The 25,803-nt window shown below is 36.7% G+C and overlaps 2 protein-coding genes across 6 annotated transcripts; one reads left to right on the top strand and one right to left on the bottom strand.

The window, feature by feature from the left end:
- Positions 1–17: 17 nt before the first annotated feature.
- Positions 18–19,524, bottom strand: LOC109034196 (uncharacterized). Of its 5 annotated transcripts, none has more exons than XR_002009121.2 (7): positions 19,386–19,524; positions 16,361–16,671; positions 15,121–15,257; positions 9,626–12,436; positions 7,357–7,405; positions 5,588–5,768; positions 18–2,658 (listed from the first exon to the last, which is right to left on the bottom strand). XR_002009121.2 is itself a non-coding variant. In XM_019047205.2 (7 exons), the coding sequence occupies exons 2-7, from the start codon at positions 16,555–16,557 to the stop codon at positions 2,655–2,657; spliced, it is 3,276 nt and encodes a 1,091-aa protein (XP_018902750.2). In that variant the 5' UTR covers positions 16,558–16,671; positions 19,386–19,524; the 3' UTR covers positions 18–2,654. The 5 variants fall into 5 exon arrangements, 2 of the variants coding, with proteins under 2 accessions (XP_018902750.2, XP_018902751.2); XR_002009122.2 differs by having other exon boundaries at positions 19,335–19,495; XR_011899105.1 differs by lacking the exon at positions 19,386–19,524 and adding an exon at positions 17,199–17,418.
- A 130-nt stretch (positions 19,525–19,654) lies between these two features.
- On the top strand, positions 19,655–25,370 carry LOC109034198 (calcyclin-binding protein). Its single transcript, XM_019047208.2, has 5 exons — positions 19,655–19,949; positions 21,137–21,353; positions 22,579–22,675; positions 23,190–23,299; positions 24,559–25,370. Exons 1-5 carry the CDS (start codon positions 19,929–19,931, stop codon positions 24,786–24,788), a joined length of 675 nt encoding a protein of 224 aa, XP_018902753.1. The 5' UTR covers positions 19,655–19,928; the 3' UTR covers positions 24,789–25,370.
- Positions 25,371–25,803: the final 433 nt, after the last annotated feature.

The following is a 25,803-nucleotide window of genomic DNA, read 5'->3' as shown; positions in this document are numbered from 1 at the left end:
ACAGGAAATTTTCTCCATTATTGTAACTGAAATTTCATTTTTATTTTACACCTTCATATAAAAATAAATTACACTATTAAATACATTTTTGGTATATAACATATTTACAATAAAACAAATCGTTTAGTAAAAAACATAACTGAATAATGTTACAGTTGAAAAAAATAAAGAGAACAAATTTGTGGAAAACAACCTTTTTTCTTTTAAAATTTACCAGTCCATAATTTTTGTCTAATATTCTTTCCTTCATTTCTTCTGAATCATAATTTCTCATTTTTACCAATTGATCAGGTGATTAGAAATAGAAAAGGTATTTCATTTGATGACTTTAAAAATACAATTTTTCAATAACTATTAATGCACACCTTCCTATTCATAAGTGGATGGATTCTTGATGTACTTGGGTCAAACATTTCTTAAAACATTTGAAGACTGATAAAAACGATTCTGTGAATCTGGCCAAGTGAAAACTGTACTTTATTTAACGGCACCCAATGCACATGAGCAGCAGATGTTACCGTTGCTGGATCAATTTTTGAGTTCCTTTTGCCATAGTCAGGATTGTTCGGATTTTAATCACATTGTAATCCTGAAAAATTCATTTTAGTACCTCCTCTATTGCAAATCTAATGCATCGAGATTGGAACATTCCGACACCGTGATCCACCGCAAAATTTTTAAAATGTGCTTTCGAATCTAAAAACCAGACAGAAGCACTGATCATAACCCCCTGATCACAAAAATATAAAGCAAAATAACGCAAAATCAGCCATTTTCCGGATTTAACACGGAATCCGTACATTATCGTGAAATATACATATACGTATATACGCATATAACTTGAAATTTGCCGCGCTTTTTTTCAAAATAAAGAAATTGCAGAGTTTTTTTAAAACATTGGTCGTCATTGGCTATAAGCTATCAATGTTTGCCAATGGCATCAAAATACTGATGGAAGAAATGGTGGCAACCAGGGCATAAACATAACTCCAAATGATTTTATCATATGATCATGTGAAAATGTAGACTGACACATATTTGGACGTATATCTACCAAACGGAACTATGTGCATTCTGACGTGAGCCCTGTTATGCATACATTCTTATGGGTCTCAGGGCTCATGTCGTAATGCACATAGTTCCGTTTGACAGAAATACGTCCATTTATAGACAGTGCTTTTAAAAAGTTAGCAACAGATATTTTTTAATCAAGAAAACATGAAAAGTCTTAAAGCGCTTCTGTAAAATAGGACCAGAAAGAGAGACTGAGCGATAGCTTGTTAAATCAAAAGCTTCATTGATGGCTTGTTAAATCAAAAGCTTCATTTTAAGCTGTCAATCGCAAAAAGTGCTACAAAAATAACGGCGAAATCAGCAAAAATAACAGCAAAATTTTCCAATCTCTACCAATGCATAGCGGATGATGGTTCAAAAATGCAAAATATTAACCCAAAAACCGCTGGTCACCACAACTGACATCCTCAATGTAAATAGAAAATATCACATTGTCTCACAGCAGAGTCTTTAAATTGTTGTCAAAACTCAACAATGAGGTACAAAAATTTGATATCATCAAGTCATATTAAAATTGTATCACTTTATAAACAATATTACAGTTCAAACTCACAGTAACTCGTTAACATCAGTTTTACCTAAAATGATTTCCAATGTTTTCTTAAATTAAAAAAAAAAAAAAAAAAAAAAAAAAAAAAAAAAAAATCCAAAAAAGTAAAAGTAGAGTCAGGTGGCTATAAACGTAATAGTATTAAAAAGATTCTGCAAACTGGGACAACGAGGAAGAAACACTATTCTAATAGTGAGGAAGCCTTAAAACTAAAAGAAGTTGAATTCAATACTCCTGGAAAACTTACAGTGTGTTACATCATATTGATTTATCACGATAATTATATGTGTGCATAGGCACAATGTATCAACACAGAAAATTCTTTGTAATGGTCTGGTAGACAGGATACAAAATTAAGCGCCACAATACATGGCTCAGGATCAAAATTTCAAATAAAATGCAGTAGATACAAATAAAAGTTTCTGGTTCAACTAATAAATAAAAATAAAGCATTTTCTTTGTTCATCAATTCGAAGCTCCTACTCAAAAAAACCGAAGTCTACTTCAGTCAAATCAAGCACAGCACTACCTTCTGTATGCTCTGTAATCTGGAATAATATTTCCTGAACTCAGCATTTTTTTGAAGTGATACAAAAGTTTTGCAAATGAGAGAAGGGAGAAGTCCTGTTGAGTCAAACACTGATTATTTGCTCAATTGATTCGATTGTATTTGATGGGCAATTTACTTGCATGAATTTTGGTTTTTTCGCAAGTGGGAATTTTAAATTGATTGATCTTGACGTAAAAAATGACCGTTAATTTTTAACTAATGAGTGAATTTTGGAAGTGTTCAATAGTTCTGCATGAGGTTTTTTATCAGGAAACATACCTAAGAGAAGTTTCATTCGTACCCTGTCTGACAGCCCATTGTGCAAAAGCAGTTTGTTAAGAATAAGTCTTGAATTATTGCTCCAAATTATGAGCTCATTATCTTCTTTAAACTTAACCTGAGTAATCCTCAGGTTTTGACCATGAACAGATTCCATTAGATAACAAGGCAGAATGAACAAAGGAATTTAGCAGCTCGCCCCTAGCTGGAAAACAAAAAGTAAGCCAAATGAAAAGCACACTTAAGAGGTATGAAAAAATACGCTTAGAAGGAGCAAAGATGATACCTGTACTAAACTTAACTGAAAATGGATACCTTTGGTGTTGGCAGATATATATTTTTGCTCCAGCCAAGCTCTCAATAATAAAGGGGATGACTGGGTCAGTTGCGCTGGTGACGGAATCGTGTTTTAATGCTTGCTTCTGGTAGATCACCTAAAAATATTACGATCCATCCGAACAACAACTTTCTACATCCAATATTAACTGAAATATCGCGCTTTGAAAAAGTCAGTTTCGTCATCCACCACGGTAGGGACACCCTTGGTTTCTTCCACCTTGCTTTCATCCGAGTTTACTTTGAGTAACCAGTGCAAATAGGCGACACACTAAATAACGAAAGCAAGGTGGAAGAAACCAAGGGTGTCACTACCATAGTGGATGCCGTCAAAAACCCTACTTTTCAACCTGTGATATCTCGACTAATATTGAACGTAGAAAGTTGTTGTTTGGATAGAATGTATTATTTTTAGGTGATCTACAAGAAGTAAGCATCAAAACACGATTTTGTGACCAGCGCATTTGAACCATTCATTCTAGGCAATCCACTGTCCCAATTAACCCCACAGGGCTTCATTTTGAGACACTAATTGACCTTAAAGCCTAGCGTCAATTAAGGATGCACAATTTCATGTTTTGCAAAGGCTGCCTTTTTCCACATTCCGACCCTCTCTTCAGCACTGGAAAATTTTATTAAACTTAGAATTAACATTTTCAGCACATGCATATGTATCGTTCTACCCACTCTATAGTCTGTGCAAACCGATTAGACCGAGTAAAAATTCGGGGATTTTCGGGCGAGCCGAGAATTACAACGTCGGATCCCGGCGAGGAGCCGCTGGGTCAGCGCAGAGCTCACCGGGGTATTGTTCCTATTGTGTCCACGTCGGGTCTTTACCTGGCGGCCGGACCCTTGTCATTAAGGCCCTCTGGCTACTGGTGGACCAAAAATTGCACACCAATTTTTTTATCAGTTGTGAATTTTTCCTTCATTTCAACAGATTCGGATTCAGCTTGCAATCCTGATGAAAAATATATACAATTGTGGGTAAGTTTAATGGTAAGTTACTGTATTACAGAACTTTTTTGGAGTTTTTGGAAAGCGCTGAAGGAATTCGCGAGTTCTGTAATACAATAATTTACCATTATATTTACCTATAATTATATATATTTTTCATCAGGATTGCAAGATGAATCCGAATCCCTTGAAATGAAGGAAGAATTCACAGATGATATAAAAATTGGTGTGCAATTTTTGGTCCACCAGTAGCCAGAGGGCCTTAATGACAAGGGTCTGGCCGCCAGGTAAAGGCCCGGCGTGGACACAATGGGAACAATACCCCGGTGAGTTCAGCGCTGACCCAGCGGCTCCTCGCCGGGATCCGACATTGCAATTCTCGGCTCACCCAAAAATGCCCAAATTTTTACTCGGTCTAATTGATTTGCACAGACTATAAAGGGCAATATGAACATACCCAGCCCTAAAAGTTAAGGTATGTGAGAACTTAAATGATCTCTGATTGAAATTTTTACCTTCTAACGAGGGGTGCATATTGTTCTAGATCTCCACAATTTTCGGTGATGTGCAAGGTTTTTGCAAAAATAAGGTTAATACAACGCGCTAATTTAGCCTGCTTTAAAAAAGACCACTCAGCCTCCACAATATTAGGGCACGTCTGCAATTTGGTCGAGAACAATTTGCGCCCCTGCCTCTGACTGGACCGCGTTTAGCAGAGAGGAACCAAGCCATATCAGCTATTGCCAAAGTTAACTGGGCACTTTAATTTTTTAAAAGAGAACGATTATGCAGATCCCTTTGAAAATTTCAAGGAATTTGCTTCGCACTATGCAGATGATTTTGCTCAAAAATCCGCTCAAAACCGTTTTCATATAAGAAATTAAAATGCCCAATTTAATTTGACAATAGCTGATGTGGCTTGGTTCCTTTCTGCTTAATGTAGTCCAACTGTCACATCATCAAAAAGAAAAGGGACTTTAAAGAGAAACTTTATCAGCTTGCAGTCTGAACTGGACTTAGATGTTGCACTTCCTCTCTGAAAGTCTCAGTTTGACTTGTGACCGGATCTGTGAAAAGGGACCATATCTTTCTAGAGAAAATTTACTATGACTTTTTGCCAATGCATCTCAATCTCAAAAATTTAAGGAGGCATTCATTCGGAGGCTTCTAGACAAACATTTTTAGATTATGGAAGATGTGGTTTTAAGTGTTGACAAAAAGATGAGAAACATTTTCTCTCAGAAAATTGGAGCTCTAATCACAAGTCCGATTACATTCAAGGAAGGTAACTTCAATATGATAGAAAATTTATCTTCATACATACAGGGATCTTTTAAAAAAGTATAACAATACACAAAACTATCAGCAAGTCATTCAAGAACCAACGGCCAAACTTAAAAAATAAGCCCTAACTACACTGAAACTAGAGAGAACTTTAAAAAATAATTTTTCAAAAATTTGCCGATTAAAAAATTACCTAACTTGAAAGAAGTACTGCTTTGTAGGATCATCTCATCCCAGAAAAAGTTTGAGGAGATAATTAAGAATAAAACTTGCAGGAACCAATCAAAGAACGGGCTAAAACACGTTTTTGGTGATGTCAAAAACTGCAGAGCTTAGTCCCTATTGAGGCATCAAAACTCTTCAAAGGAGTCCTAGCATCAGAAGAATTAGTCAAATCCTGAGGAGACAGCTCCATTTAAAAGCTCTGGATTACTTAACAGAATTTGCATTTGAAACCTACATGAAGGCGAAAATTTATGATGACAGATTGGTTCTTAAACAAAATGATGGAATGTTTTATGGGCTTAAAATGTATAATGGTATGAAAAAGGCACCTTGTGGGCAATAGAAAGAGGCTTTTCTTGATCACGAGGTCGCGGATGAACTTATTAGAATAATGTGACAGTCTTTTGTAAAAATGTTTATCATGTAGCTCACTTGATTCTTTTTTTTGGATTACGCACCATAAAATGCAGATCGGACACCAGCTGGGATGTACTTTTGACTCCTTTAGTTCTGAAACAAACGATAAAGATGCAGATTATCAATTTTTTACAGATGAAGGAATATCTTGGATAATAGCTGTTGCACCGCCAAAAAGACTGCTGAGGAGCGTCTGGGATGGATAACTTTGCACATATTGAAGGCCTGTTTCAAAGAGGCATGCTGGAATTTAAAGATGCTCCTTGAAACACTCTCCTTAACTTGGAAGTTTCCTCGAGAGTACCTTAAAAGGGAGTTCAATGTACTGAGGTGACACTTGAGAAGATTTTCAGTCAAAAGAGTTTAAGAGATTATCCTGAAATTTTGGTTTTGGATCCTTCCTCCTTAAAACCGCATCACATTGACAATCCCTCTCTCATCCACTTTGTTTAGGAAAAACAAACAAAACATTTCTCATTTACCCGTCCCACCCCCCTCATAATTACGAGAGTAGGTTGGGAGTAGGAGGGTAGGTTATATTGCGTCAAATTTCATCTCTTTTCTTAGTCAGGTATCCTCCGACTTTTGTCCCTTATGTGCCAGAAGTTACTCAAAGATCACTTCTTGAATGAATTTCATATTTGAGCTTACAGGAGCCAAGAGGCATTAAAACTGAACATATTGAGAAAAAAAAAAAAAAAAAAAAAATTGCTGCACATTCTTAAAATGTCATGCTTTTAACCAGTTCAGTAGCATAATTGGTCATTGGGTAAATCAGGTTTCACTTTATTTCCCTCCTTAAAGTCTCATTACTTCTCAACTTGGCTGCAGTCCATCACTCTGAGAAGACTATGACATCATAAAAAGCACAAAAATTTGATTCAGTGCCCCTCTTGACTCATATTGACTTTCCTTATTTATCGAGTGGGGTGTTAAAACCGCGAAACTCCGAAAATACTTAGCGCTCACTTGTAAGATGACTTAGGAAATTTTGTACACATCCTTCGTACTATATGTGAAATTTTGACAAGCAACAGGCAATGAGCTGCTGGAATTTCTTACCTGGTCACGTTATCCAATGCCTGCATCACATTTAAGGAACAAAAGGTTTAAATTAGAGAAATTCACACGTTTTCTCTTAAAAATCTTACATAGAAAACAATCCCCACAACAGGACGTTGGGAAACCAATTCCTGAACGAGGCATTAACAAGTATTTAATAAAATATATCAAATGAAAGTTGGATTGGTCAAATAGTGTCGTTCATATTTTTGCCATGAGACCAATGTTAATATTTAAAGAATATATAGTTAATATTGTAATCATCTGAAGATATTCATTCTCAAACTTCCCATTGTGTGGTTCGTCTTCTTCATAAAAAGTTGATGAGAAAATATGTTGTGTGGTGTTTCAATTCATACATTGTCATATAGTCCATTCACTATTTCAAAAAAACTGATATATGCGAGAACTTCAGCTTACTCTCCCTCAACTGACTACTTACTGACTTACTCTCTTCTCTCAAAACAGCACAGCCTAGAAAAAAAATCTTCTTAACGCAGCTTTAAATCTCGATTGGCAGATGAATAAAATGAAAACTTCAAGCCCCTTTACCTCTGATCTAGTCAAAATTAAGTACTTGGTCTTTAATTACAACTTCAGAGCAAAAAGGATTACTTACTTGTTTATGTTGAAATCATATTTGCGAGGTTTGCCTTGTTTCCGCCTATCTGAAACGAAAAAGTAATGGTGGGTTCAAGGTTAGTATGCGCATGAAAAAAAAAAAAAAACTTCGTGTGTACTAAAGAATCAGTCAATTTCTGAGCTAACAGAGCCTGATATTGACCGAAATACTACATGAAGGTCTGTCTGTCCATGTCCAACAGAAGCGATTTGAGAAAGATGAAAATTTTCTTTACGTTAATTATGTACTATGCAGAATGGGCCAGTTGCAAGAATTACAGAAGGAATCGTGTTTTGGTGGTTCATGTCTATAGATTAGCATTTAATAATGAGATCTGTGCAAATGCTTGGTTTCTATGCCTAATATTAAGGGAGATATTGGTAATCGGAAAAAACACGGCGTCACGTCATCCAGGGGTTTGCAATCTTTCAGATCGAGCAAGATTTTAGAGAGCCGCCAAAAAGAAAAATTGTCATTATATTCTTGCAAAATCATGATGTGTGTCCCTCGCCCATTTTGTCAAATCGTGCAGAATTTTTTTACAGAAACGATTGAATTAAATCGAGTTCTTTGGTGGCGAGCTTCAGTGGTAATTAGCAATTTGGCAGATGGTGAAAGATGTGTTTCAATATTTTTGAGAGGTTTTCAAAATTTTTTGCAGTGTCCATGCTAAAGTGTTCCAGGATGTCTTGTCATTCCAAGTTTCTTTGCGACCGTGGAAAAGGGCTTGGACATCCAGGTATTTTTGGGGGGTTTCTAGAATGTTTTGAAAAAAGATAAGGGTCATAACTTTTCTTGGAAGGTGCTGAACTAGCATTTCTTGGGAAGCTTAAGAGATTTTCAACCCCTAACGTCATCCACCGCAGTAGTGCATACTATAGTCACCTTCACCTTGGTTATATCCGTCAGTGATAGAAAACATTTCCACGGGTTGCTCAATGTTAAACAAAAATGAAACCAAGGTAGAAGAAACCAAGGTATCCACTACCAAATTGTAAGATTTCAAACACTATGTTTATCAATGGGCTAATATTTTTGCTCATTTGTGTGCTTGGACTATCAAAACACAATTCTGCAACTGGTCCATTATCAAGGCAGACAAAGATTCAATTGTCCTTAAATTTTTTATAAGGAATTCTCATACATTCTCTTGTGCTTGGTTTTGGTTATAAATAATGAATGGGTATCCCCCAAGAGTGGAATCTGCAAAATATGCACCTTTATTTGTAATGGCAATAGTCCCTGGCGAACTGCATTTTCCTGGAGAAGCACCAATCATTATTATATGGTGCGTGGTAGGTAAATATTTTTACAATACATATTGGATAGTACAGAAAATGTGCACATTTTGTCTATAATGTATGATGCATAATTTGCTTTCAGGCTCATAGAAAACAAAGGGCCAGTGCATCACCATTCACTACGCATGTTTGATTCAAAAGTTGGGTATGCATCAATTGCCAAGGCTACTTAACCTCCTCCCATTAGAGGTTGTATTGTTATGTACTGATATATTGAAACTGGACAACATTTTGCAATTAAGAACTACTTATCCTGGATCATATCGCAAGCAAAATAAATGTCATTAGTTTCTTAAGCGAATATATGCTTTTATCAATGAACCAGAGTCCTGATTTTAAAATATTTTCCAAATCACCATACAGCTTTCTGTAACAGCTTCTGAAAACTGTAAAAAATATTTTGAGCCTTCCCTCCTTTATAGTTGCAATGAAACTTACTTTAAAGGGAAGAAAGGAATATCGTAATGAGAGTGAAATGACTGCAGATCTTAAAATTTCTGAAGCAGCAATTTTTTCGGGGAAAAGTAACCTCAATGGCTGAAAACAAGAGACTAAGACTTCAAAAGAACTGTAAAGAAGAATGTTTAACATAAAATCGAGCGTATAGTTCTTTCCAAAAATTTCAAACCTGACTGCTGATATGACAGTTTGAAGAAGGCAGTGAGGAACATAGTTTTGAGAATTGTTTTGAAGTTTTTATGTGCTATTCTAAGCTCCAAATAGGCAAATTATGGTGAACGATAAGCCTCATATTTTCCCAAAAATAAAGCTCAAGCTTGCACCTCGTTCTTTGAGGCAAGGGGATTCTATGAAGGGATTTTCATCGAAAACTCTACTTCCCACTTTAACAAAAATAGCTCTGCCCAAAAAATTGCTTCATATGCACTGACTTTCGACATTTGCAGTCAATAATACCTGAACCTAACAACTTGGCACGCGGATATTAGGAAGCAAAAGATACTTACTGCCTGAGATTGAACAACTTGTAGTAGAGGGAATTCTTCCAAGATCAAAAACAGATATTCCATCCTTCACTTCCTCATAGTTTAGTCGTAAAACTTTGATGAATGGTTCTTTGACACTGAGTTTTTCATCTACCACAGGTTTTCCTAAGTGCCTCAGAACAGGAAGTGGTTCAATCCCAGAATTACCGCTAGTTTCAACAGCACTTGTGGAATTCCAACTTTTCCTTGAAGATAAGGTTAAATTTTTCAGTGTGTAATTTTTTTCTTCTTGCAAATTATGAAGAGCAACACTACAGTCATCTCCTTGAATTGAAGCTCCAGCAGGGATTTTGCTAGATTTTCTTCGTTTCTTAGGTGAGCACGAAATTTTCTTTGCTGCCCTTTTGGAGACATTGATAACTTTGAGATCTGCTGATTTATTTTTTACAATTTCATCATCTGATGTCTCTGAATCGAGATTTCCATCTAAATGATATTCTCCGAACATTTCGCACACAGGAACATTTTTTACAACATCAAATAGTTCCACTTGGAGACGAATAAATGAGGCTTCCAGCTTTTGATACCTTTGATTAAGCTTTCCAGTGGAAACACTGTCTAGGCTACTGGAAAGGCCTTCACTGGTGGATTTGAAATTGGAAGTGACAACTGAGGAAAACATATTTGCATTCATATCAAAAGTATCAGTTACATTCTCAGGGCCAAAAACTTGTTGTATTAGAGAACCACACCGTTTCTGCACTTCTTTTCCTGATAAGGTTCTGATATTCCTCCACGGTGTAACACCTTCCTTACTGATCTCTAAATCGAATGTTCCATCAACAGATAAAACATCCTCCATGACAGATTTGGGAAGACTGCTGCTGGTGATATCAAAAATTGCAGTTGAGATTTTTTCTGCTTCAGAGGGTTTTGACCTTTTCCATGAAGTAACATTATCTACATCATCTGAAGATTTAGATCTTTTACATGGATTTACTTTAGAGCTTATCACTTGATTTTCCGTAGACATACTCCTTTGGGCATTTGTCGTTTGAGGCCCTGATTCCTTCAACTCTTTCTCATTATGTGATTCTGATGTGTCAGTGTTTTGAAGAACTGGTGATTTTGATTTGACAATGTTTGGAGTATCTGAAGACCTTGACATACTAGTTTCTTCAACTTCCATCGAATTTGATCCATTTTCACAGTCTTTGGAAGTCATAGAGCCACTCCCACTCCTACTCCTTCTTTTCGGTGATGCTGGGCTGCGTTCTTCATTCTTTGTTCCTGATTCACCATCATTACCAACATCTGATGAATTGGATATGCCAAGATCTGGAACATCAGAAGATTTTGAAAAACTGACTTCTTCAACCTCTGCTGACTTCGATTCATTACATTTAGATTTTTCAGAAGCCACAGAACCACTTCTACTCCTGATACTTGCTGATGCTGGGCTATCTTTTTCTGCACTTTTTCCATCTGCAAGTTCATGTGGACTCGTTTTGTTTGAGGATTTTCGCCTGTTATTCAAAATCTCAGGTCGTTTCCCAGAGTTGTTAACGATGGGTTCAGATGCTGTGCTCTCTGAATCCTCTGCATCTACCGATATTCTCCAAGGTCCAGTCTTTGAGCTGGGCTGAATATTTGAACTCTGAAATTGTTTTGGTTGATTTTCTTTAGAAGAACTTAGATTATTACTTACAGAGGCTGGGAACTTACTATTCAATACGGCATCATGGTTGCTGATCACTTTGTTTGCTGTAAGTGATGAGGCCTGCCCTGAAAGCTTGCTTTTCAACTGATTTATGAGGGGGCAAAGTTTCAAAGTCATTGCTGGTGAGGAATTTTCCCTTGTTCCAGTCACATGTCCCGCAACATTATTTGAGTCATAAATGACGTGAGGAAAGCTAAATTGTGGGTTACCCTTTGATGGCGAAAATGATGCAAACAAATCTTTCCTGATTCTTAATCGTGGCACTTCATTGTTTGAATTTCCCCCATCACTTTGACCACAAGAAGCTGAATTGTTCGATGAAGAAATGTCATTCGAATCTGAAAAGGGGCTGAGAGGTGCGTTTTGAATGTTTTGCTCCTTCATATGCAGCTGCGCAAGTATTTCAGATGTAGGAATGATTCGGTTGCCGACCTTTACTACTTTTTCAAACTTGAGATCTTTCAAGAGTACCTTCGACTCTTTTGAGACACTATTCAGATTTTCCGAGACCTGAGTTCTCTCTTCAGGGGTAACACTTCTACCTTCTTCTTTCAATTCTTTACTATTGATATAACATGGTAAATTTGCACCAACATACCGCTGTCCTTGGACAAGTAGACTTAATTTTGCTTGAATGTGGGTTTTCATGTCCTTAGCTACGGTAATTTGTGTTTCTACAGGGACGGTCACCTTTGTGATTGGTTTGTTGGTATTTTGTGTTTCTACAGGGACGGTCACCTTTGTGATTGGTTTGTTATGTTTATGAGTGCCTAGCTTCGACATTCTTGATTGTTTATTCCATACCAAGAAATAATTAAGAGAATCCGCACTAGCACGATTTTTCACCATTGCATCAAAAGTCAGCGGCTCTAACTGAACTACACTATTCAACAATTTTTTACAATTGAAAATATTTGGGTTATGCAAACATATCAACTCAGTCTTCAAGAGATTTGCAAATGTAAGTTCCCTTGATTCATTGGCAGCTTCCCTCCTTAAGAATGTTTGATGATGAAATGATGGACCCTCCTTTTTAAGTAAATCTAGCTGAAATTTTGCTGCAGCAGCGTTCAACATTAGCCGCTGAATTCTTTGTTTCTTTTTAGAGATTGCTGAAACAAAGAGATAAGTTAAGATAAGGTGAGGTAGGAGCTATTTAAAGCTATGAACAGAGAGGAGAATACATCGTAAAGACAAAATGAGAATGTGTTACTTTCCATTTTCCAGAAGATTCACTTCTACAAACCGACAAAGATAAAAACGAGAAAAAGTCTTATTTAATCTGCTGAAAACCATCAAAATGAGCAAATTATGAGTTCTCTTACATGGAGCATGCAATTCAGTACAGCAATGGTTTTTACTGCAATTTAAGTTTGAAAGGTACTTTTTCCATCTATTCCTCTAATTCATGCTAAGGCACGTTTTGTTAGCTGTTACATTTGCTACATATTACGACAAATGGATATATGAGTCACTTTATTGCAGATAAAATGAGTGAAACATGGCAAAAATTTTAATACATTTAAGGCAAGCCATTTACAGCCGTCACAGTCTCATTTTCAGCTGTGGAAATAATACAAATTGAAGGGCGGCCTAATCCTAGTAGTTGACACGCAACCTCTCATACACAACATGCATCACAGAGTGGTTCACTGGATTTTTGTTGACCATCTCAGAAAAATCTGCAGAGGCGAGGCAATATTAATGCAAATGATTAATTACCATAATACCAAAAAACCATAACACCATGAATACCACAGTCTTACCCAACTTAGATTTCTATTTTAGTCTCTAACACTGTATTCTAGATATTTCCAGTCTAAGTGAGAATTTGTTATTTGTAATTTCTGCCTTGGTAAAGAGAGAAAATATTGGAATAGGATAAAATTACTCAGTGTAGGTTCCATTAGTGTCAACGCAAAAGAAGTTTACGCATTTTTGGACTGCGATGGCAGATCGGCCATCTCAAGCCTTTCATTTACTTTTAATGCTGAATTGACAAATGCTGATCTTCTATCGGAGTCTAAAAAAGGGTAAACTTTTTGGGCATTAACTTAATTCCGAACAGATCCCCCCCTCCTTCAAAGTTGGTAAATATTCTTGCAATAACAACTAAAAACTAATATTTCCCAAGAATTGGCAGAATTCAATTGCAGTAGATGTAAAACGTCGGACTGACTGACTCAAATATTCCAGGTTGCTCAAAATAAATTTCTAAATATATGATTAACCATACAAAGTGACTGCTTAGGGTGCGAAAAGCCGCCATGTCAAGAGTTGATATATGAGCATTGCGGAATGCGCGACACGCTGCAAAATAGGATATTATTCCTGGGTATTTTCCCCTGTATTTCATTATACGCCCCATTTGTTGCCTTTTTCTGACTAAACATTGATAGTTACGTCAAAATGTTTACTCGTTTGTAAAAATAAAACATCTAATAAAACCAAAATTGGCTCTTATTTAGGAGGGAAATAATTTTTTTCGCCAAACTCCTAGATACAAATTTGCAGAAAACCTTATTTTGCGGTACCCTTATAACCATATCATAGCTTAAAGGTGTTAATTCTGTATTGATTTGCGCAAAGGACATTCATAAATTCTATAAATTGAGCAACAAAAAAATGGGGATTGGGCCTAAGGCACTGCTGTTAAAGTCTCCCAGCGCTCTTGGCACCCTACAAAACCATTTATTTAAGCGGTTAAAAATATCATTTTTAATTTGCAGGAAACACTCAGACCTAGTGCTACCAATCAAAACCCACTTTTATAGTCAACGCATCATTAATAATGCTAATTATGGCTTAAAATTTGGATCAAATAATCTTGACAGTATTGGAAAGTGTGCAGCATTGAAAACTGAAAGTCCATATTTTTTACATCAAACCAGATTTCCACTGTATTGGACAGTTTGAATTTTGGCCCTAAGTATCCTTCTGCATGACTCCATCATATATGATCACAGCTTGTAATTCATCAGAAGAAAATCTATTAGCTGAAAAGTCAAGTAGGTTTGCATTCAAAATTCCTGACTAACGTCTTTCAATATAATATCAAGGATAAAGTCATCATCTGCAAAAAGTATCTTGAATAAAGGACTTGAGTGCAATTTTCAGAACAATAATGATAAGACAATTTGTTGGAGTTTTTTTAGCCAATGTGCATTAAAAATTCAGCATTAAGCTGACAATCTCAATGGGCTCATATGAGCACAATTTTCCCTCAAAGGGATATGCTGTTTGGTGCAACACTAGTTACGACCATTCAGGAAGGCAACAGCAGACGCGTTTCGGGCTTGTTGGGCCAAACCTCAGTGCAGCGCAGCCTCCTGAATTTCCTGCTACCAAGCTCGGAGAGGTTGTGAAAACCAGCCCAAGACTTGGGCAACTAATGCTGAGACTTTATGCTGAATTTTCAACACTTGTTGGCTAAAAAACTACAACATACTGTCTTACGACCCGTGCGTCTAGTACAATCAGTTTGAATAATGATAAGAGTAATTTTGAGAGAAATTGGGGTATACTTTGTAAAATAACTGATCCGTAGACTTTATTTTTTTGCATCAATATTTTTGTTCAAAGTTCAATTATGTATTGAGCTCTTTTGTAGAATTAAAATTTATTTATTCAAAAAGAGTAATTTTCAATAGTAAATGCGTAATTTTCAAAATCGCAATAATGTCCTAAGCCCTTCGTACGTGATACCCGTCATATGCCTTGTAATATTACATACATTTGTATTAATAAGGTTCTATGGATTAAAAAGAAAAAAACTTCCAAGGAAATAAATGCTCACGCTTTTGGTATTGACGTTTGCATAGTGCATTGTTATCTGGAGCTTGGTCTGTTGATGTTTCATGTTGAAGATTGTTGAAACTTGGTTTGCTCATCGGGGTTGTGTCAGTTGGTGCTTCTTGATGGAGAGCAATGAGCCTATATTAGAAGAAGGAAAAAACATTAATAGAGAAAGCTCCAATACAACAGGCTTGCACATGCATGTTCTATCATGGAGTCAAATGTCTTGGGGCAGCTTTGTAATGCACACGGTTTTCTTTAGAATTGGAAACAAAGAGTGTCAGGTGTATTTACGAGGATTATCCAGAGAGTGTGTTCCACTACTTCATACCTCCTGAAGCAACTAAGATAAATGACATCAGTAAAGAGAGACGCATCAGGTATACTCTCGACTTTAAAAGAAGCTTAAGATTTTGGAAATCAGTCATGGGTTTGTAAGAAAGCTCAATTTTATTGATCGAGAGACAATTTTCTGTCATTACAGGCCTACCTCTCAGTCTTCAGACCGAACAGAAATTTTCCAATTTTATACTTAAAATAAAAAAGTGCTGAAACTAAAAGAGTTGACTTTATTTTGATCCCTAAATTTTCAGCTTCAATTTTGTACATTTATTCAAAATTTGTGATCAATTCATTAACAAAGAAATTAAATTTTTTTTTTCAAAGATCAGTGTACTTATATAAAATAATTGAAAAAATCTATAATTCTTACGGGATTTAAGGTGTATACTAACCAACCTTAAAATGTGCAAAACCAACACATGTTTTTCTTCGGTGTTTTTTGCTTGATGTAGAGATAAATGGTTGTGATGCCTCATTGTAAGGATCTATTTCAAAGGCTCTTCAAAATTATGCTTTTGACGACACTTTGTTAAAAGCTTCTTTACTGCCCCTCAATCAAAATGTAAACTATATGCGGCCTCCTAAGGAAAGGGGCTGATCAAAAAAGCAATATGAATATGTCTCTGGAGCTCTCGAACATACATAATGGTGACCTGAAGAGAGCCTGAAGTAAAAAACTCAAACTGATACAAATAAAATGGCCAACAGGGGCTTCCTGTCGGCCACGAAGTGGCACCGAAGTCGCCACCGAAACGAGTCGGCGATTTTATTTGTGTGATTTTGAGTTTTTCAGTTCCGGCTTTCTTGGGGTCATTATTTAGCTCACAGTTTGTTATCTCGATTTCCTGTTTGTTTCGTTTTTTCGTTACTTTCGGTTTAAAACACATAATGGTACTTACTCCTCAAAATTACAAGAAAACGGATTGAGAACATGTGGGACAGGTTCACTTGGAGCCTCCTCCAGCTGCTCCTCCACATCAATTACATCAGGTTCATCTTGGTAGAATACAGATGGGTTAGAGGCAACAAATTCATTGGCTGCTGTAGCCATTGAATGAGGAAGTTCCTCTGGTGTTACTTCATTAATGCTAGACATGACTCACTAACTTTCTGGATAAGGAGAAACAAGATTTCTAGACTTCTTGATTTTGCTCAGGATTTTTTTTTGGGTTACGATGACCTGTTACCATTGGCTCTGTGCTTGCACATCCTGTGGGATAAGAAAGAAGTAGAACAATCATCAATACGTGTGAATAATTACAAGTGGATGGGGGAGATGTTCGACTGAAATAATAACCAAAAAAATTAACAAGTAATTCTCTTAAAGGGTCAAATTTTTTTTGTGCGCTAGGAGGCCGGGAGCTTTTCAAGCCAATTAAATACATTTTAAATAGATTTGTTATATTAGATACTGTTATTCGTTTTTGATACATGAAAAAATCACGAACTGAAATACTGACGCTGAAGTCTAATTGAGTCAGTTACTACTCCATAGTCTGGTAAGTGAACTTGCGTTGTCAATACTTTAATTAATTAATGTAATTAAAACAAAGGGCCAAAATGTGACATCTGAAAAAGAAGTCTAAAACCACACATAGTTCTGCGCAGAGGGGGAGAGGATCACAGAAGAAAACTCTTGTTGAGAGAGGGTCCAAAAGTTCCTCTAGGTCCCTCTTAGTTTTTAGGAAAGATGCTTTCTTATAGAGGCTAAACAGGTATATTCTGAACTTGAAGTACCTCCAATGACATTAATTTTTTTTCTTGAGTTGAATCATACTCGAAGTTGTTAACTTAAGCTCCTTGATAATACTTTTGGTGTGACCTCTTCAATTCTGTGGGCAGATTATTGAAATATTGTGTATGTTGACTGGACATAGATGGCAATAGTGAAACATTTCACTAGACTATAGCCTGTGTCACACTATCAAAGCTAGCCATCAAAATATCAAGGTCAGGTGTCGTGATTGGCTTATTCGATGACTCGGATCAATCACAACACTTGACCTTGATATTTTGATGGAGTATTTTGATAGTGTGATACAGGCTAATGTCTTACAGCCAATAAAATTGCTGATACATTATGGAAAAATCGATAGAAGTCTTTAAGCCCAATTCAGACAGTCAAACTTTTCATCTGACAAAAAGTTAGATGGAAAGTTGACCTTAACAACATTTGGTCCAAGTACATCCAATATTGTTGAACGGAATTCTGCTAAACTTCTGCAACTTCCGGTTAGCGAAGGTACAGCTTCCGCTAATGTCGATTGGAAGACTTCCTTCAGCCTTTCTATCTAATTGGCAGTGCCGATTGAATGAAAAGTTAAACGGTAAGTTAACCGTGATGGCACTTTCAAATTTCGGTTTGACTTTTCATCTCATGGATGTGTTTTTGAATCAGTATCACATGATCCAATTTTTCATTTGACAAAAACAGAAGAAAAGCTAGACGAAAATTTGGACCATCTGAATTAGAGTTTGCTCATCATACGTTGAGACAAATGTCAATCTACGATTAGCTCTGAATTCACACCACTCGACAGGTTAATACATGCAGTCAGGTGGCACCACTGGTGAATGGTGACATATACAATACTTTGACGTTAGTCTCAACATGCGATGCCCGAGCTCTAGACTTCAGTTCATTGTCAATTCCACCCAACATCGGCATGACAAAGCAGCGATAGGACATGGTGGACCAAGAATACCACTCCATTTCACCTTTGTTATCTATATACCGTTGAGAAACACAAAATTTCAATTATGGGCCCAAATCTTGTTGGTTTACAGTCGACTGCAAGTTGAGAAACCTAACCTCTAAATTCGACTTAAAGCAACAAATATTATATTCTAAACTCAAGCTGTATGCAAGTTGAGCTTTTTTCAACACAGCAGGGTTGAGCCATCTGTAGTTCCTCAACAGTGCAAATCATTAATCAGTAACCCAATAACACAGTCAACATCCTTATTTCAACTTAAGGTGCGTTATCGAAGTAAACCTTCCGTTTGCGTTGGGTGCTCAACGCTAACGGGTATCACATGACCATTGACTTACCCGTCGGCAAACGCATTGTCGGTTTTCTCTGTTGACTAAAAACTGTTGTGTTTTGAGTGCACATTACATTTAGAGGTTAACTCAATGCTCTCAACTACCTCCTGAGACGGATGACTTGTTGACATCCGTTAGGTAAATAGTCCAGGACATCGGGCAATACAAACGGAGACGAACAACGCCAAGCATTTGGAATTGGGTAATTCCGTTGCCCAACGGTCCTAAACAGTTTACTTCGATAACGCAGCTTTACAGTCAACTCAGCCAATATAGTTCAGGCCCAGCTGCTCAAATTGACGTTTGAACAAATGAGCCATTGACACCCAGCTTCATCTACTGAGGATTGTTAGTGATAATATATGACTTTGTCAGTTTCATTGTGAGCGGAAAAATTATGGAATTGTGAAATTACTAAATAATTTACGGTGAAAGCCAACCGCTAAATGCCCTATTTTTTGTTGGATTTCCGTCACTGGTGTAAGCCTTGAAATTTTGAAGGAATGGAACGTGCTTGAAGGGTAAATTAGAAAGGCATCACTACTAAATTTTGACCTCATTAATGCTGATAGGAACGATATAAAAATTACTTAAATCAAAAGGAACTTTCTACGGTGGGTTTGAGTGCAACATGATTCCTTTGGATTTAAGTCCTTTGCACATTGTTCCTTTCAGGATAAACACGTCCAATGTTTCGTGCAGAAATACCATCAAATATAACAAGAACATAGAGTACATAATGAAATTAGTGTCTGCAAGAACTTATAGGGATTCTTTCAATACGAGGGATTTGCAATGGATACTTGGTGGACCTTGGAATATATTACCTTAAAATGCAGGACAAGCCACACACAGTTCCTTAAAGACAAAATATTTACCTGATTCACAGAATCTTTTATCTTCATACTGCAACCGTAAAAAACAAATCCGAACTAATTTGATAACTATTCTATTATTCTTCTATGATAATAACATGAAGAATGAAGAAAGAGAAACAACAAGTGAGTACTTAGTGAGAAGCAAATAAAATAACGGTGGTCGCATCCGCATCTCGTAGACCCTCTAGAAGTTCATTTGATGGCGTCACTAAAATCTAAAATGGCGGCTCAATGTTGCCCTCCCCCCTAACCTGTTGTGATTCATTTCATCCATGCTGAAGCCTCACTCAAAGCTCTGTGCTCATCATCACTGTTATCAACGTTTACCTGCATGTCTCGTGATTAGTCACAAAGTTTGGTTAATAATCAGTTGAATTTTGCTTTCCACAGACAGGAACTGCAGAAAGTGGCTTTATTTCTGACTGGTCCATCTAAAATTTACACCTTATCCAGCCCGAACGTTTTCATCGCACTTGTTCAGTTGCGCTCACAGATTTTCCCCCGGTGCTTGTTGGTGATCCAGGTTACTTTGTAATAGGCGATATGGAAAAGAAACTGGCCGAGGTAACTTGGTTGTACCTTTTTTAAATCTTTCGACCATCTCTGCATATGTTAGTCTCCCATTCTGTTTATGATTTCAACGCCATGCCTTTCCTTTCAAACTTTCTTCTCCCTCGGAGCGTGGCATCTAGTCAAAGAATTATCAATGGCTGTCTTAGACTTGCTTCAGTTAACTCTTGTTAGAGGTGTCTTCAAATCAATTGGCAGCTGTTTACTCTCTGTTTATGAGTGACTGCATTGCAGTTGCCCCATAGCCACTGGGGAACAACTGCAGGCAAAGCTGCCGTTACTTATGCGTGAACCGGTCCATCACGCTCGTCAGTAAATAGTGAACAACTGCCAACTTATCTTACATTATCTTGATAGATTTATCCTCTGGTCAAAAGTGAACAGACAATTTGGGAACTTGTTAAAATTTCATTAAAGGTTAGACCCTTGGTTCTAGAATGCCCTATGTACCAGAACTATACGTAAATCAATGGTGAAACTCCTAAACCTCGGATGTTGGTGTTAAAGGCTTCTTACTTTTATTTTCTAAATGGTAAACTACTTGACCGTCAATTCTTGAACTTTACCCTGATTTTTTCTTTGTGAAAAAAAATTTTGTGAAAACTTTAAGGAATGATGTTGAACTGTTCTCTCTAAAAACAGAATAGGAGAGAGAAGGTTTTCAAACATTGTTAATGAGATATGTGGTTTTGGAGTTTCAGCATTTAAATGTCATCTGGATTCACTTTTAGGGCTATTCTATATCTATGGAACGCGGTTCGACTGCTTCTTGACCATCCTTACAGAGCGATCCAAGCATTCTACAGGAATGCATGGATCAGGTTGGACTGTGGCAGTGGACCAAGATCAAAAAGTAGTACATTTTATCATCTTCCTCTGTGGTTCGGGTGAGAAATAGCCCTCATTTATCTTACAAGCCCTAGAAATAGTGCTTTTAATTTTGCTTTGACCAGAAATGAAATGGATCGAGTTCTTCAGGAAGGAACCAAGTACATTGCAATGCTACTAAGACTGTTCAAAGTTTACTTTCCCCCAAAAGTAGGTAAAATGAAGGAAAGATAACTTAATTTACTGAATCCTTTGCGTTATTTAAGTAATATTTTTGGTTGAAAAATAGAAGCTAGTCAAACTGAAGGGTTTTCTAAAATGATTTTCTTAATAGATTTAAATGTTTGTTTCAGTTACGATTAGACATTGCCGAACTCAAGGCTCTAGAGGCACAAGCATCAAGGCCAAAAGTCCAAGAAATCCTATCGCTCGAAGTTAGGAAACTTGAAACACTCTTGGTTCAAAAAACAGAACAGTCTTCCATTCCAGTAACTGCTACGAACCAGACGGGGAAAACACCTGTAGTATCAAACACACCCAGAAGTTATGAGATCCAGCTAACAAACTATGGTATGTTAACCAGAGTAGGATTTAAGTTTTTTGCGCCAAGCACAGAAATTTTTGTGTAGCCCCCCCCCCCCTTGCCATCAGCTGAAAAGTCCCCCCTTCCAAAAAAAACCGGTAAATGCAATAGGTGCACATTATTTAAAGACAGAAACAATGGAAAATATCATTCAGGTGATTCGTCAAGTTCGAGTGACATGGTCGAACTGGCATGGGATGTGTCGTATTAATTAGGTAAAAAATCTAGGCAGATTTTGAATTTTTAGCGAAAAAAAGGACGATGGCCCCTGTGGCTAAGCCCAAAGAATCATTCTAAACCCAAAAATCGGCAAAATGCAGAGAAATGAAGGCAGACTAGTGTTAGCGAAACTAACTTTTCAGTAGGGTCTAATTTCGGACAGAATATTGGGCCTTTCACATGCTGATCTTAAACTCCAAAGTATTATTCATTGGACTTTCAATTAAGATGAAAAATATGATGTTATAGTCATCACCTTCAGCAGAGAATTCCCTCTGGTATCAGCAAAATACCTTTACACTGGGCTACTCAACGCCATGGCATAATTGATATGCATAATATCCTTCAAATTCAATATGCACCAATTTGATGCCCACATATTCTAACCAAAGTTTTGTATATTTATAACTATAACTTATGGCTGCTTTCATAGTCGTGCCTTGAACCTCAAGGCTTCTTAAATTTTTAACCCTTGTAATATGTATGGTTCAAGGAATGCCCATAAATACGCTTCTTAATGCCAGGTAATATTATGTTTGAAGACTTAAAACCATTACATTGGTATCAGCATGTTCGGTATGTACCGGTCCTCAAGAGTATTTAACTAGTTATATGCTAATATTGTGTAACTCTTTTTGGCAAGGCCACACTCTATTTTTTTCTTTAGGACATTATTCAACCATTGTTGGGCAGTTCGGGTTCTGATGCGTTATTGTTCTGTATGACAATAACGATATGGCTAAAGTTGCATTTTTCGGTGATTTTTGATAAACTTTCACAATTTTCCCCCAGGAATTCAGAGAGTTTCTAATGCTTACCAATTTTATTTATTTTTGCCTCCAAAGCATTAATTTTTTATTATTTTAGAGGCTCTATTTCCACTCCCCGTATGCTTATTCATCCATCCGCATTTACAAAATACATAGCGCTCCAGAGAATGTAGCAATATTGTTTTTCTCATTAGCTCTCTACTTCAAATGTTTTTTGTTTCAGGTTGGGATCAGTCAGATAAATTTGTCAAACTTTTTGTGACTTTACCCAATGTTCATCAAATTCCAGAAACAAATGTAACTCATGAATTCACTGAAAGGTAAAAATTTTTTTTTGAAGTATTATATGATCAAAATTCACTATGTCTTAAGGTTTGAAAGGTATGTGTGAGGGTTGTAGGAAGCTCTCAACCTTCCCATTTTCACATTCTCCTCCTTTTTTAGGGCTGCTTAGTGAAGGGATGCACTTTTATAATCAATGCAAGTTCATACAAACTGTTCCCAGAGTGACCGTTCAAATGGGATTTGCTTTGTTAAAGCATCCCCAAGCTGTCACATTTTTGTTCTCTGCCAATCCGTTGATTCTATTTGCGAACTTTATCTCCACCTTACTTTTAAATCTTATTCATCCTCTGCTTCTTCTCTCACTCCTACAATTTTACTCCTCTCCTACTGCTGATGCAAGTCGCTCCCCCTCCCCACCTACTATCCGTCTATCACTCTTCATCTTGCATCGCCCCATGCTAACTTTTTTGTTCAAGTCTCCTTTCATTTTCTTTGAATGTATTATACGGAATATTCTCTTCTGAAATATACCTTTTTCTTTTTTCACAGATCAGTGGCTTTACATGTACGGGAACTTGAGAACAAAAACTACTGTTTTAAAGTAGCAAATCTACTCGAAACTATTGATGCACAGAAAAGCTACATCAAAATAAAGAAAGGTAAGTTTGTTAGAGTTGATTAATTGATTCAGATACAATACAACTTAGATGCATGTGAATTTTTTAAATCAACAAATTTTGTTTTTGGTCTCAAAAAAACAATACAAAAAAAACGAAGTAGTTTTTCAGTCAAAAGAAAATTCTATTTTATAAATTTCCCTCTAGCAGAAGGGTATTTTGGCTGCACATACTGTTGCTTTTGTGTAGAACAACATCAATTTTACAAGTTTGAGGGAAAGATGTGGTGAAAAAGATTAATATGATTGCTTATTGTCTATCAAAATGTGGTCCTGTAAGAGCACTCTGTGAATTCAATATCAATGGGCCTTCCAAATGACAGGCAGCAGGGGCATGCACATAACGAATTTGCCAAATTTTTATTTCAATCAGATCCTACTTTACTCTGCTTTCTCGTGCTTCTGAAACCTTGGCAACAGATGTGACCGCACCAATATTGAACCAGACAACCCTCATTGATCCTACTAATCCCTCATTAATTAATTCCTACGGATTTGAGACAAAATGAGAAAGAAGATAGGGATGCCATAGCAGACCTGAGGGTCCAATCATTATCTTGATCTGAGTGGCAGAATGTCAGAAAGGTTTGCCCACGTGTGTCCAAGGTGCACATTGAACGACAAGCATACACAGTTTGTTCCCGCTGACGCTCTGCTTGCTGATGGAGAACTGGATAAGCCATCGACTTGTCAAATTTTTAATTTCAGGATCCCCTTCCGCCTCATTATAGAAACCCCAGGGGGCTTCAGGACCGTCAAATTTGAATTTCTTGGAATTGATCATTTATAAAAAAACCTTTTTTCAGATCCCTATGTCCATTTTGTGACCTAGCATTTTATGGAGGGGGGACTGATCCCCCAACCTTGAAGTTCAATATTTCGGACAAAGGTTGGCCGAATTTGATCCCTATGGTATCAATTTAGGTCAAAACTGTCCTTCCTTTCTGATTTTGATGAAATAATTTCCAAATTGGTTTGCTCTATTTATTACATTATATTCCAAAAACATGAAAAAAATTCTTACTTACATCTATCAGTTCAAATGTGTCGAAAAATTAAGAATTTTTTCCATATTGTCAGGGAATTTTGAATTTTTCCCTGGTTTTTTGGCCGTTTTTGTCTGGGAAATGTCAAGGAATTTTTTTTTTTTTAAAAAAAATTGACAGGCACCCTGGCCTCTGGCGGTAAGATCAAATATGGTGACCTCATCTATGTTTAACACTTTGCAAATTATTTTGACAGATACTGTGGTGGTTTTCTTAGAGAAGAACCAAAAAGGAATCAACTGGTCTCACTTAACATCGATTGACAAGGCTGCAAAAGAAGCCCGACTACCCAAGATTGACAAAGATGACGAGGATCCTTCGAGTGGAATGATGAAAATGCTACAGTCAATCTACGAAGATGGAGATGATACTATGAAGCAGACCATCGCCAAGGCTTGGACGGAAAGTAGGAATAAATCATTCTAAATAAGCAACTCTGTTACTGCATCTTCGTTTGTATATTTTTTAATTTTTTTACTTGAAAATAAAGCTTGCTCTATCTTAAGGAGGACAGTACGATCTCAGGCTTCATTCTATTAAAAAGAGTGGGAATGAGTAAGGATTATCTTCATTTATATGCTGAAACAACAGTGTGTTTTTGCAATTTGCAGCGTTCTTCACTTGACTAATGAAAATTTATGTATCCTTGAACTTCAAATTTCTCTCTAATTGAAAAAGCTATCTACAATAAGTAATTGACTCTCAGATTGAGATTCAATTGAGACGAAATTCTCTTAATTCATTTGAGATCCTTTCGGGTTGCATTTTTGCTTTGGAAGTAAAGGGGCAGGATAAGAATGTGCCATGAGTTTGTTGTGTAATATTTGATCTGCTATCTAATGTCTGGGTTCTTGGAACACCCAAAAAAATGCAGTTCGAAAGACTCGATACTGCATGACACCTAAACCAAGGAACTAAGGGTTAAATTTTTGTCATATTGATGTTCTTAATCTGCTCATGTAAATTCCAGCGCCTAAATTTGATGAATAAAATTACTGATCCTCCAAATACTTTCTTTAATTTTTCATTCCTTACATTGCTAATAAGAATTGATGGGTCATTCCGTGCTCTAAGAAGGATATTTAAAGAACATACCTAGAGTTGAATACTGTGAAAAAAATTTATTCATTCATTGACTCAACTACATGAATGTAAAAAATTATTCTAGGTAGCAGGTTACACGCCAGACCAGATGGACGTACTTAAGACCAACCATCCTAAATCATTAGCAGGAAGTACAGGATGTGGTACCTAATATTGAATTTTTTTTTGTTTCCCCCTGCAAGAAGCGCTTAAGGGCGCCAGGGCTTGCACATGGCATCAGGAAATCAGCAAGGAAATTGTCCATTGAAAACATTTTTTTAAAGTAAAAGTTTGATAAATTGAACGATGCTCATGACAAAAATTCGAGAAAGTCGAATTTTTTGTGGTTTCTACACAC

The sequence above is a fragment of the Bemisia tabaci genome, chromosome 2 (assembly GCF_918797505.1).
Source record: "Bemisia tabaci chromosome 2, PGI_BMITA_v3".
NCBI classification, from domain to species: Eukaryota; Metazoa; Arthropoda; class Insecta; order Hemiptera; family Aleyrodidae; genus Bemisia; species Bemisia tabaci.
Note: the sequence above shows the minus strand (reverse complement) of the source record. Positions and strands in the feature narration are given on the sequence as shown.

Excerpts from the sequence above, each read along its gene's own strand:
- LOC109034198 (XM_019047208.2), top strand. The coding sequence starts at position 19,929 with ATGGAAAAGAAACTGGCCGAG. Across the intron at positions 19,950-21,136 it reads TGGAAAAGAAACTGGCCGAG|TTACGATTAGACATTGCCGA; the intron begins GTAACTTGGTTG and ends TGTTTGTTTCAG. Across the intron at positions 21,354-22,578 it reads GATCCAGCTAACAAACTATG|GTTGGGATCAGTCAGATAAA; the intron begins GTATGTTAACCA and ends TTTTTGTTTCAG.
- LOC109034196 (XM_019047205.2), bottom strand. The coding sequence starts at position 16,557 with ATGTCTAGCATTAATGAAGTAACACCAGAGGAACTTCCTCATTCAATG. Across the intron at positions 15,258-16,360 it reads TTTTCTTGTAATTTTGAGGA|GCTCATTGCTCTCCATCAAG; the intron begins GTAAGTACCATT and ends CTTCTAATATAG. Across the intron at positions 7,406-9,625 it reads AAGTTGTTCAATCTCAGGCA|ATAGGCGGAAACAAGGCAAA; the intron begins GTAAGTATCTTT and ends TTTTCGTTTCAG.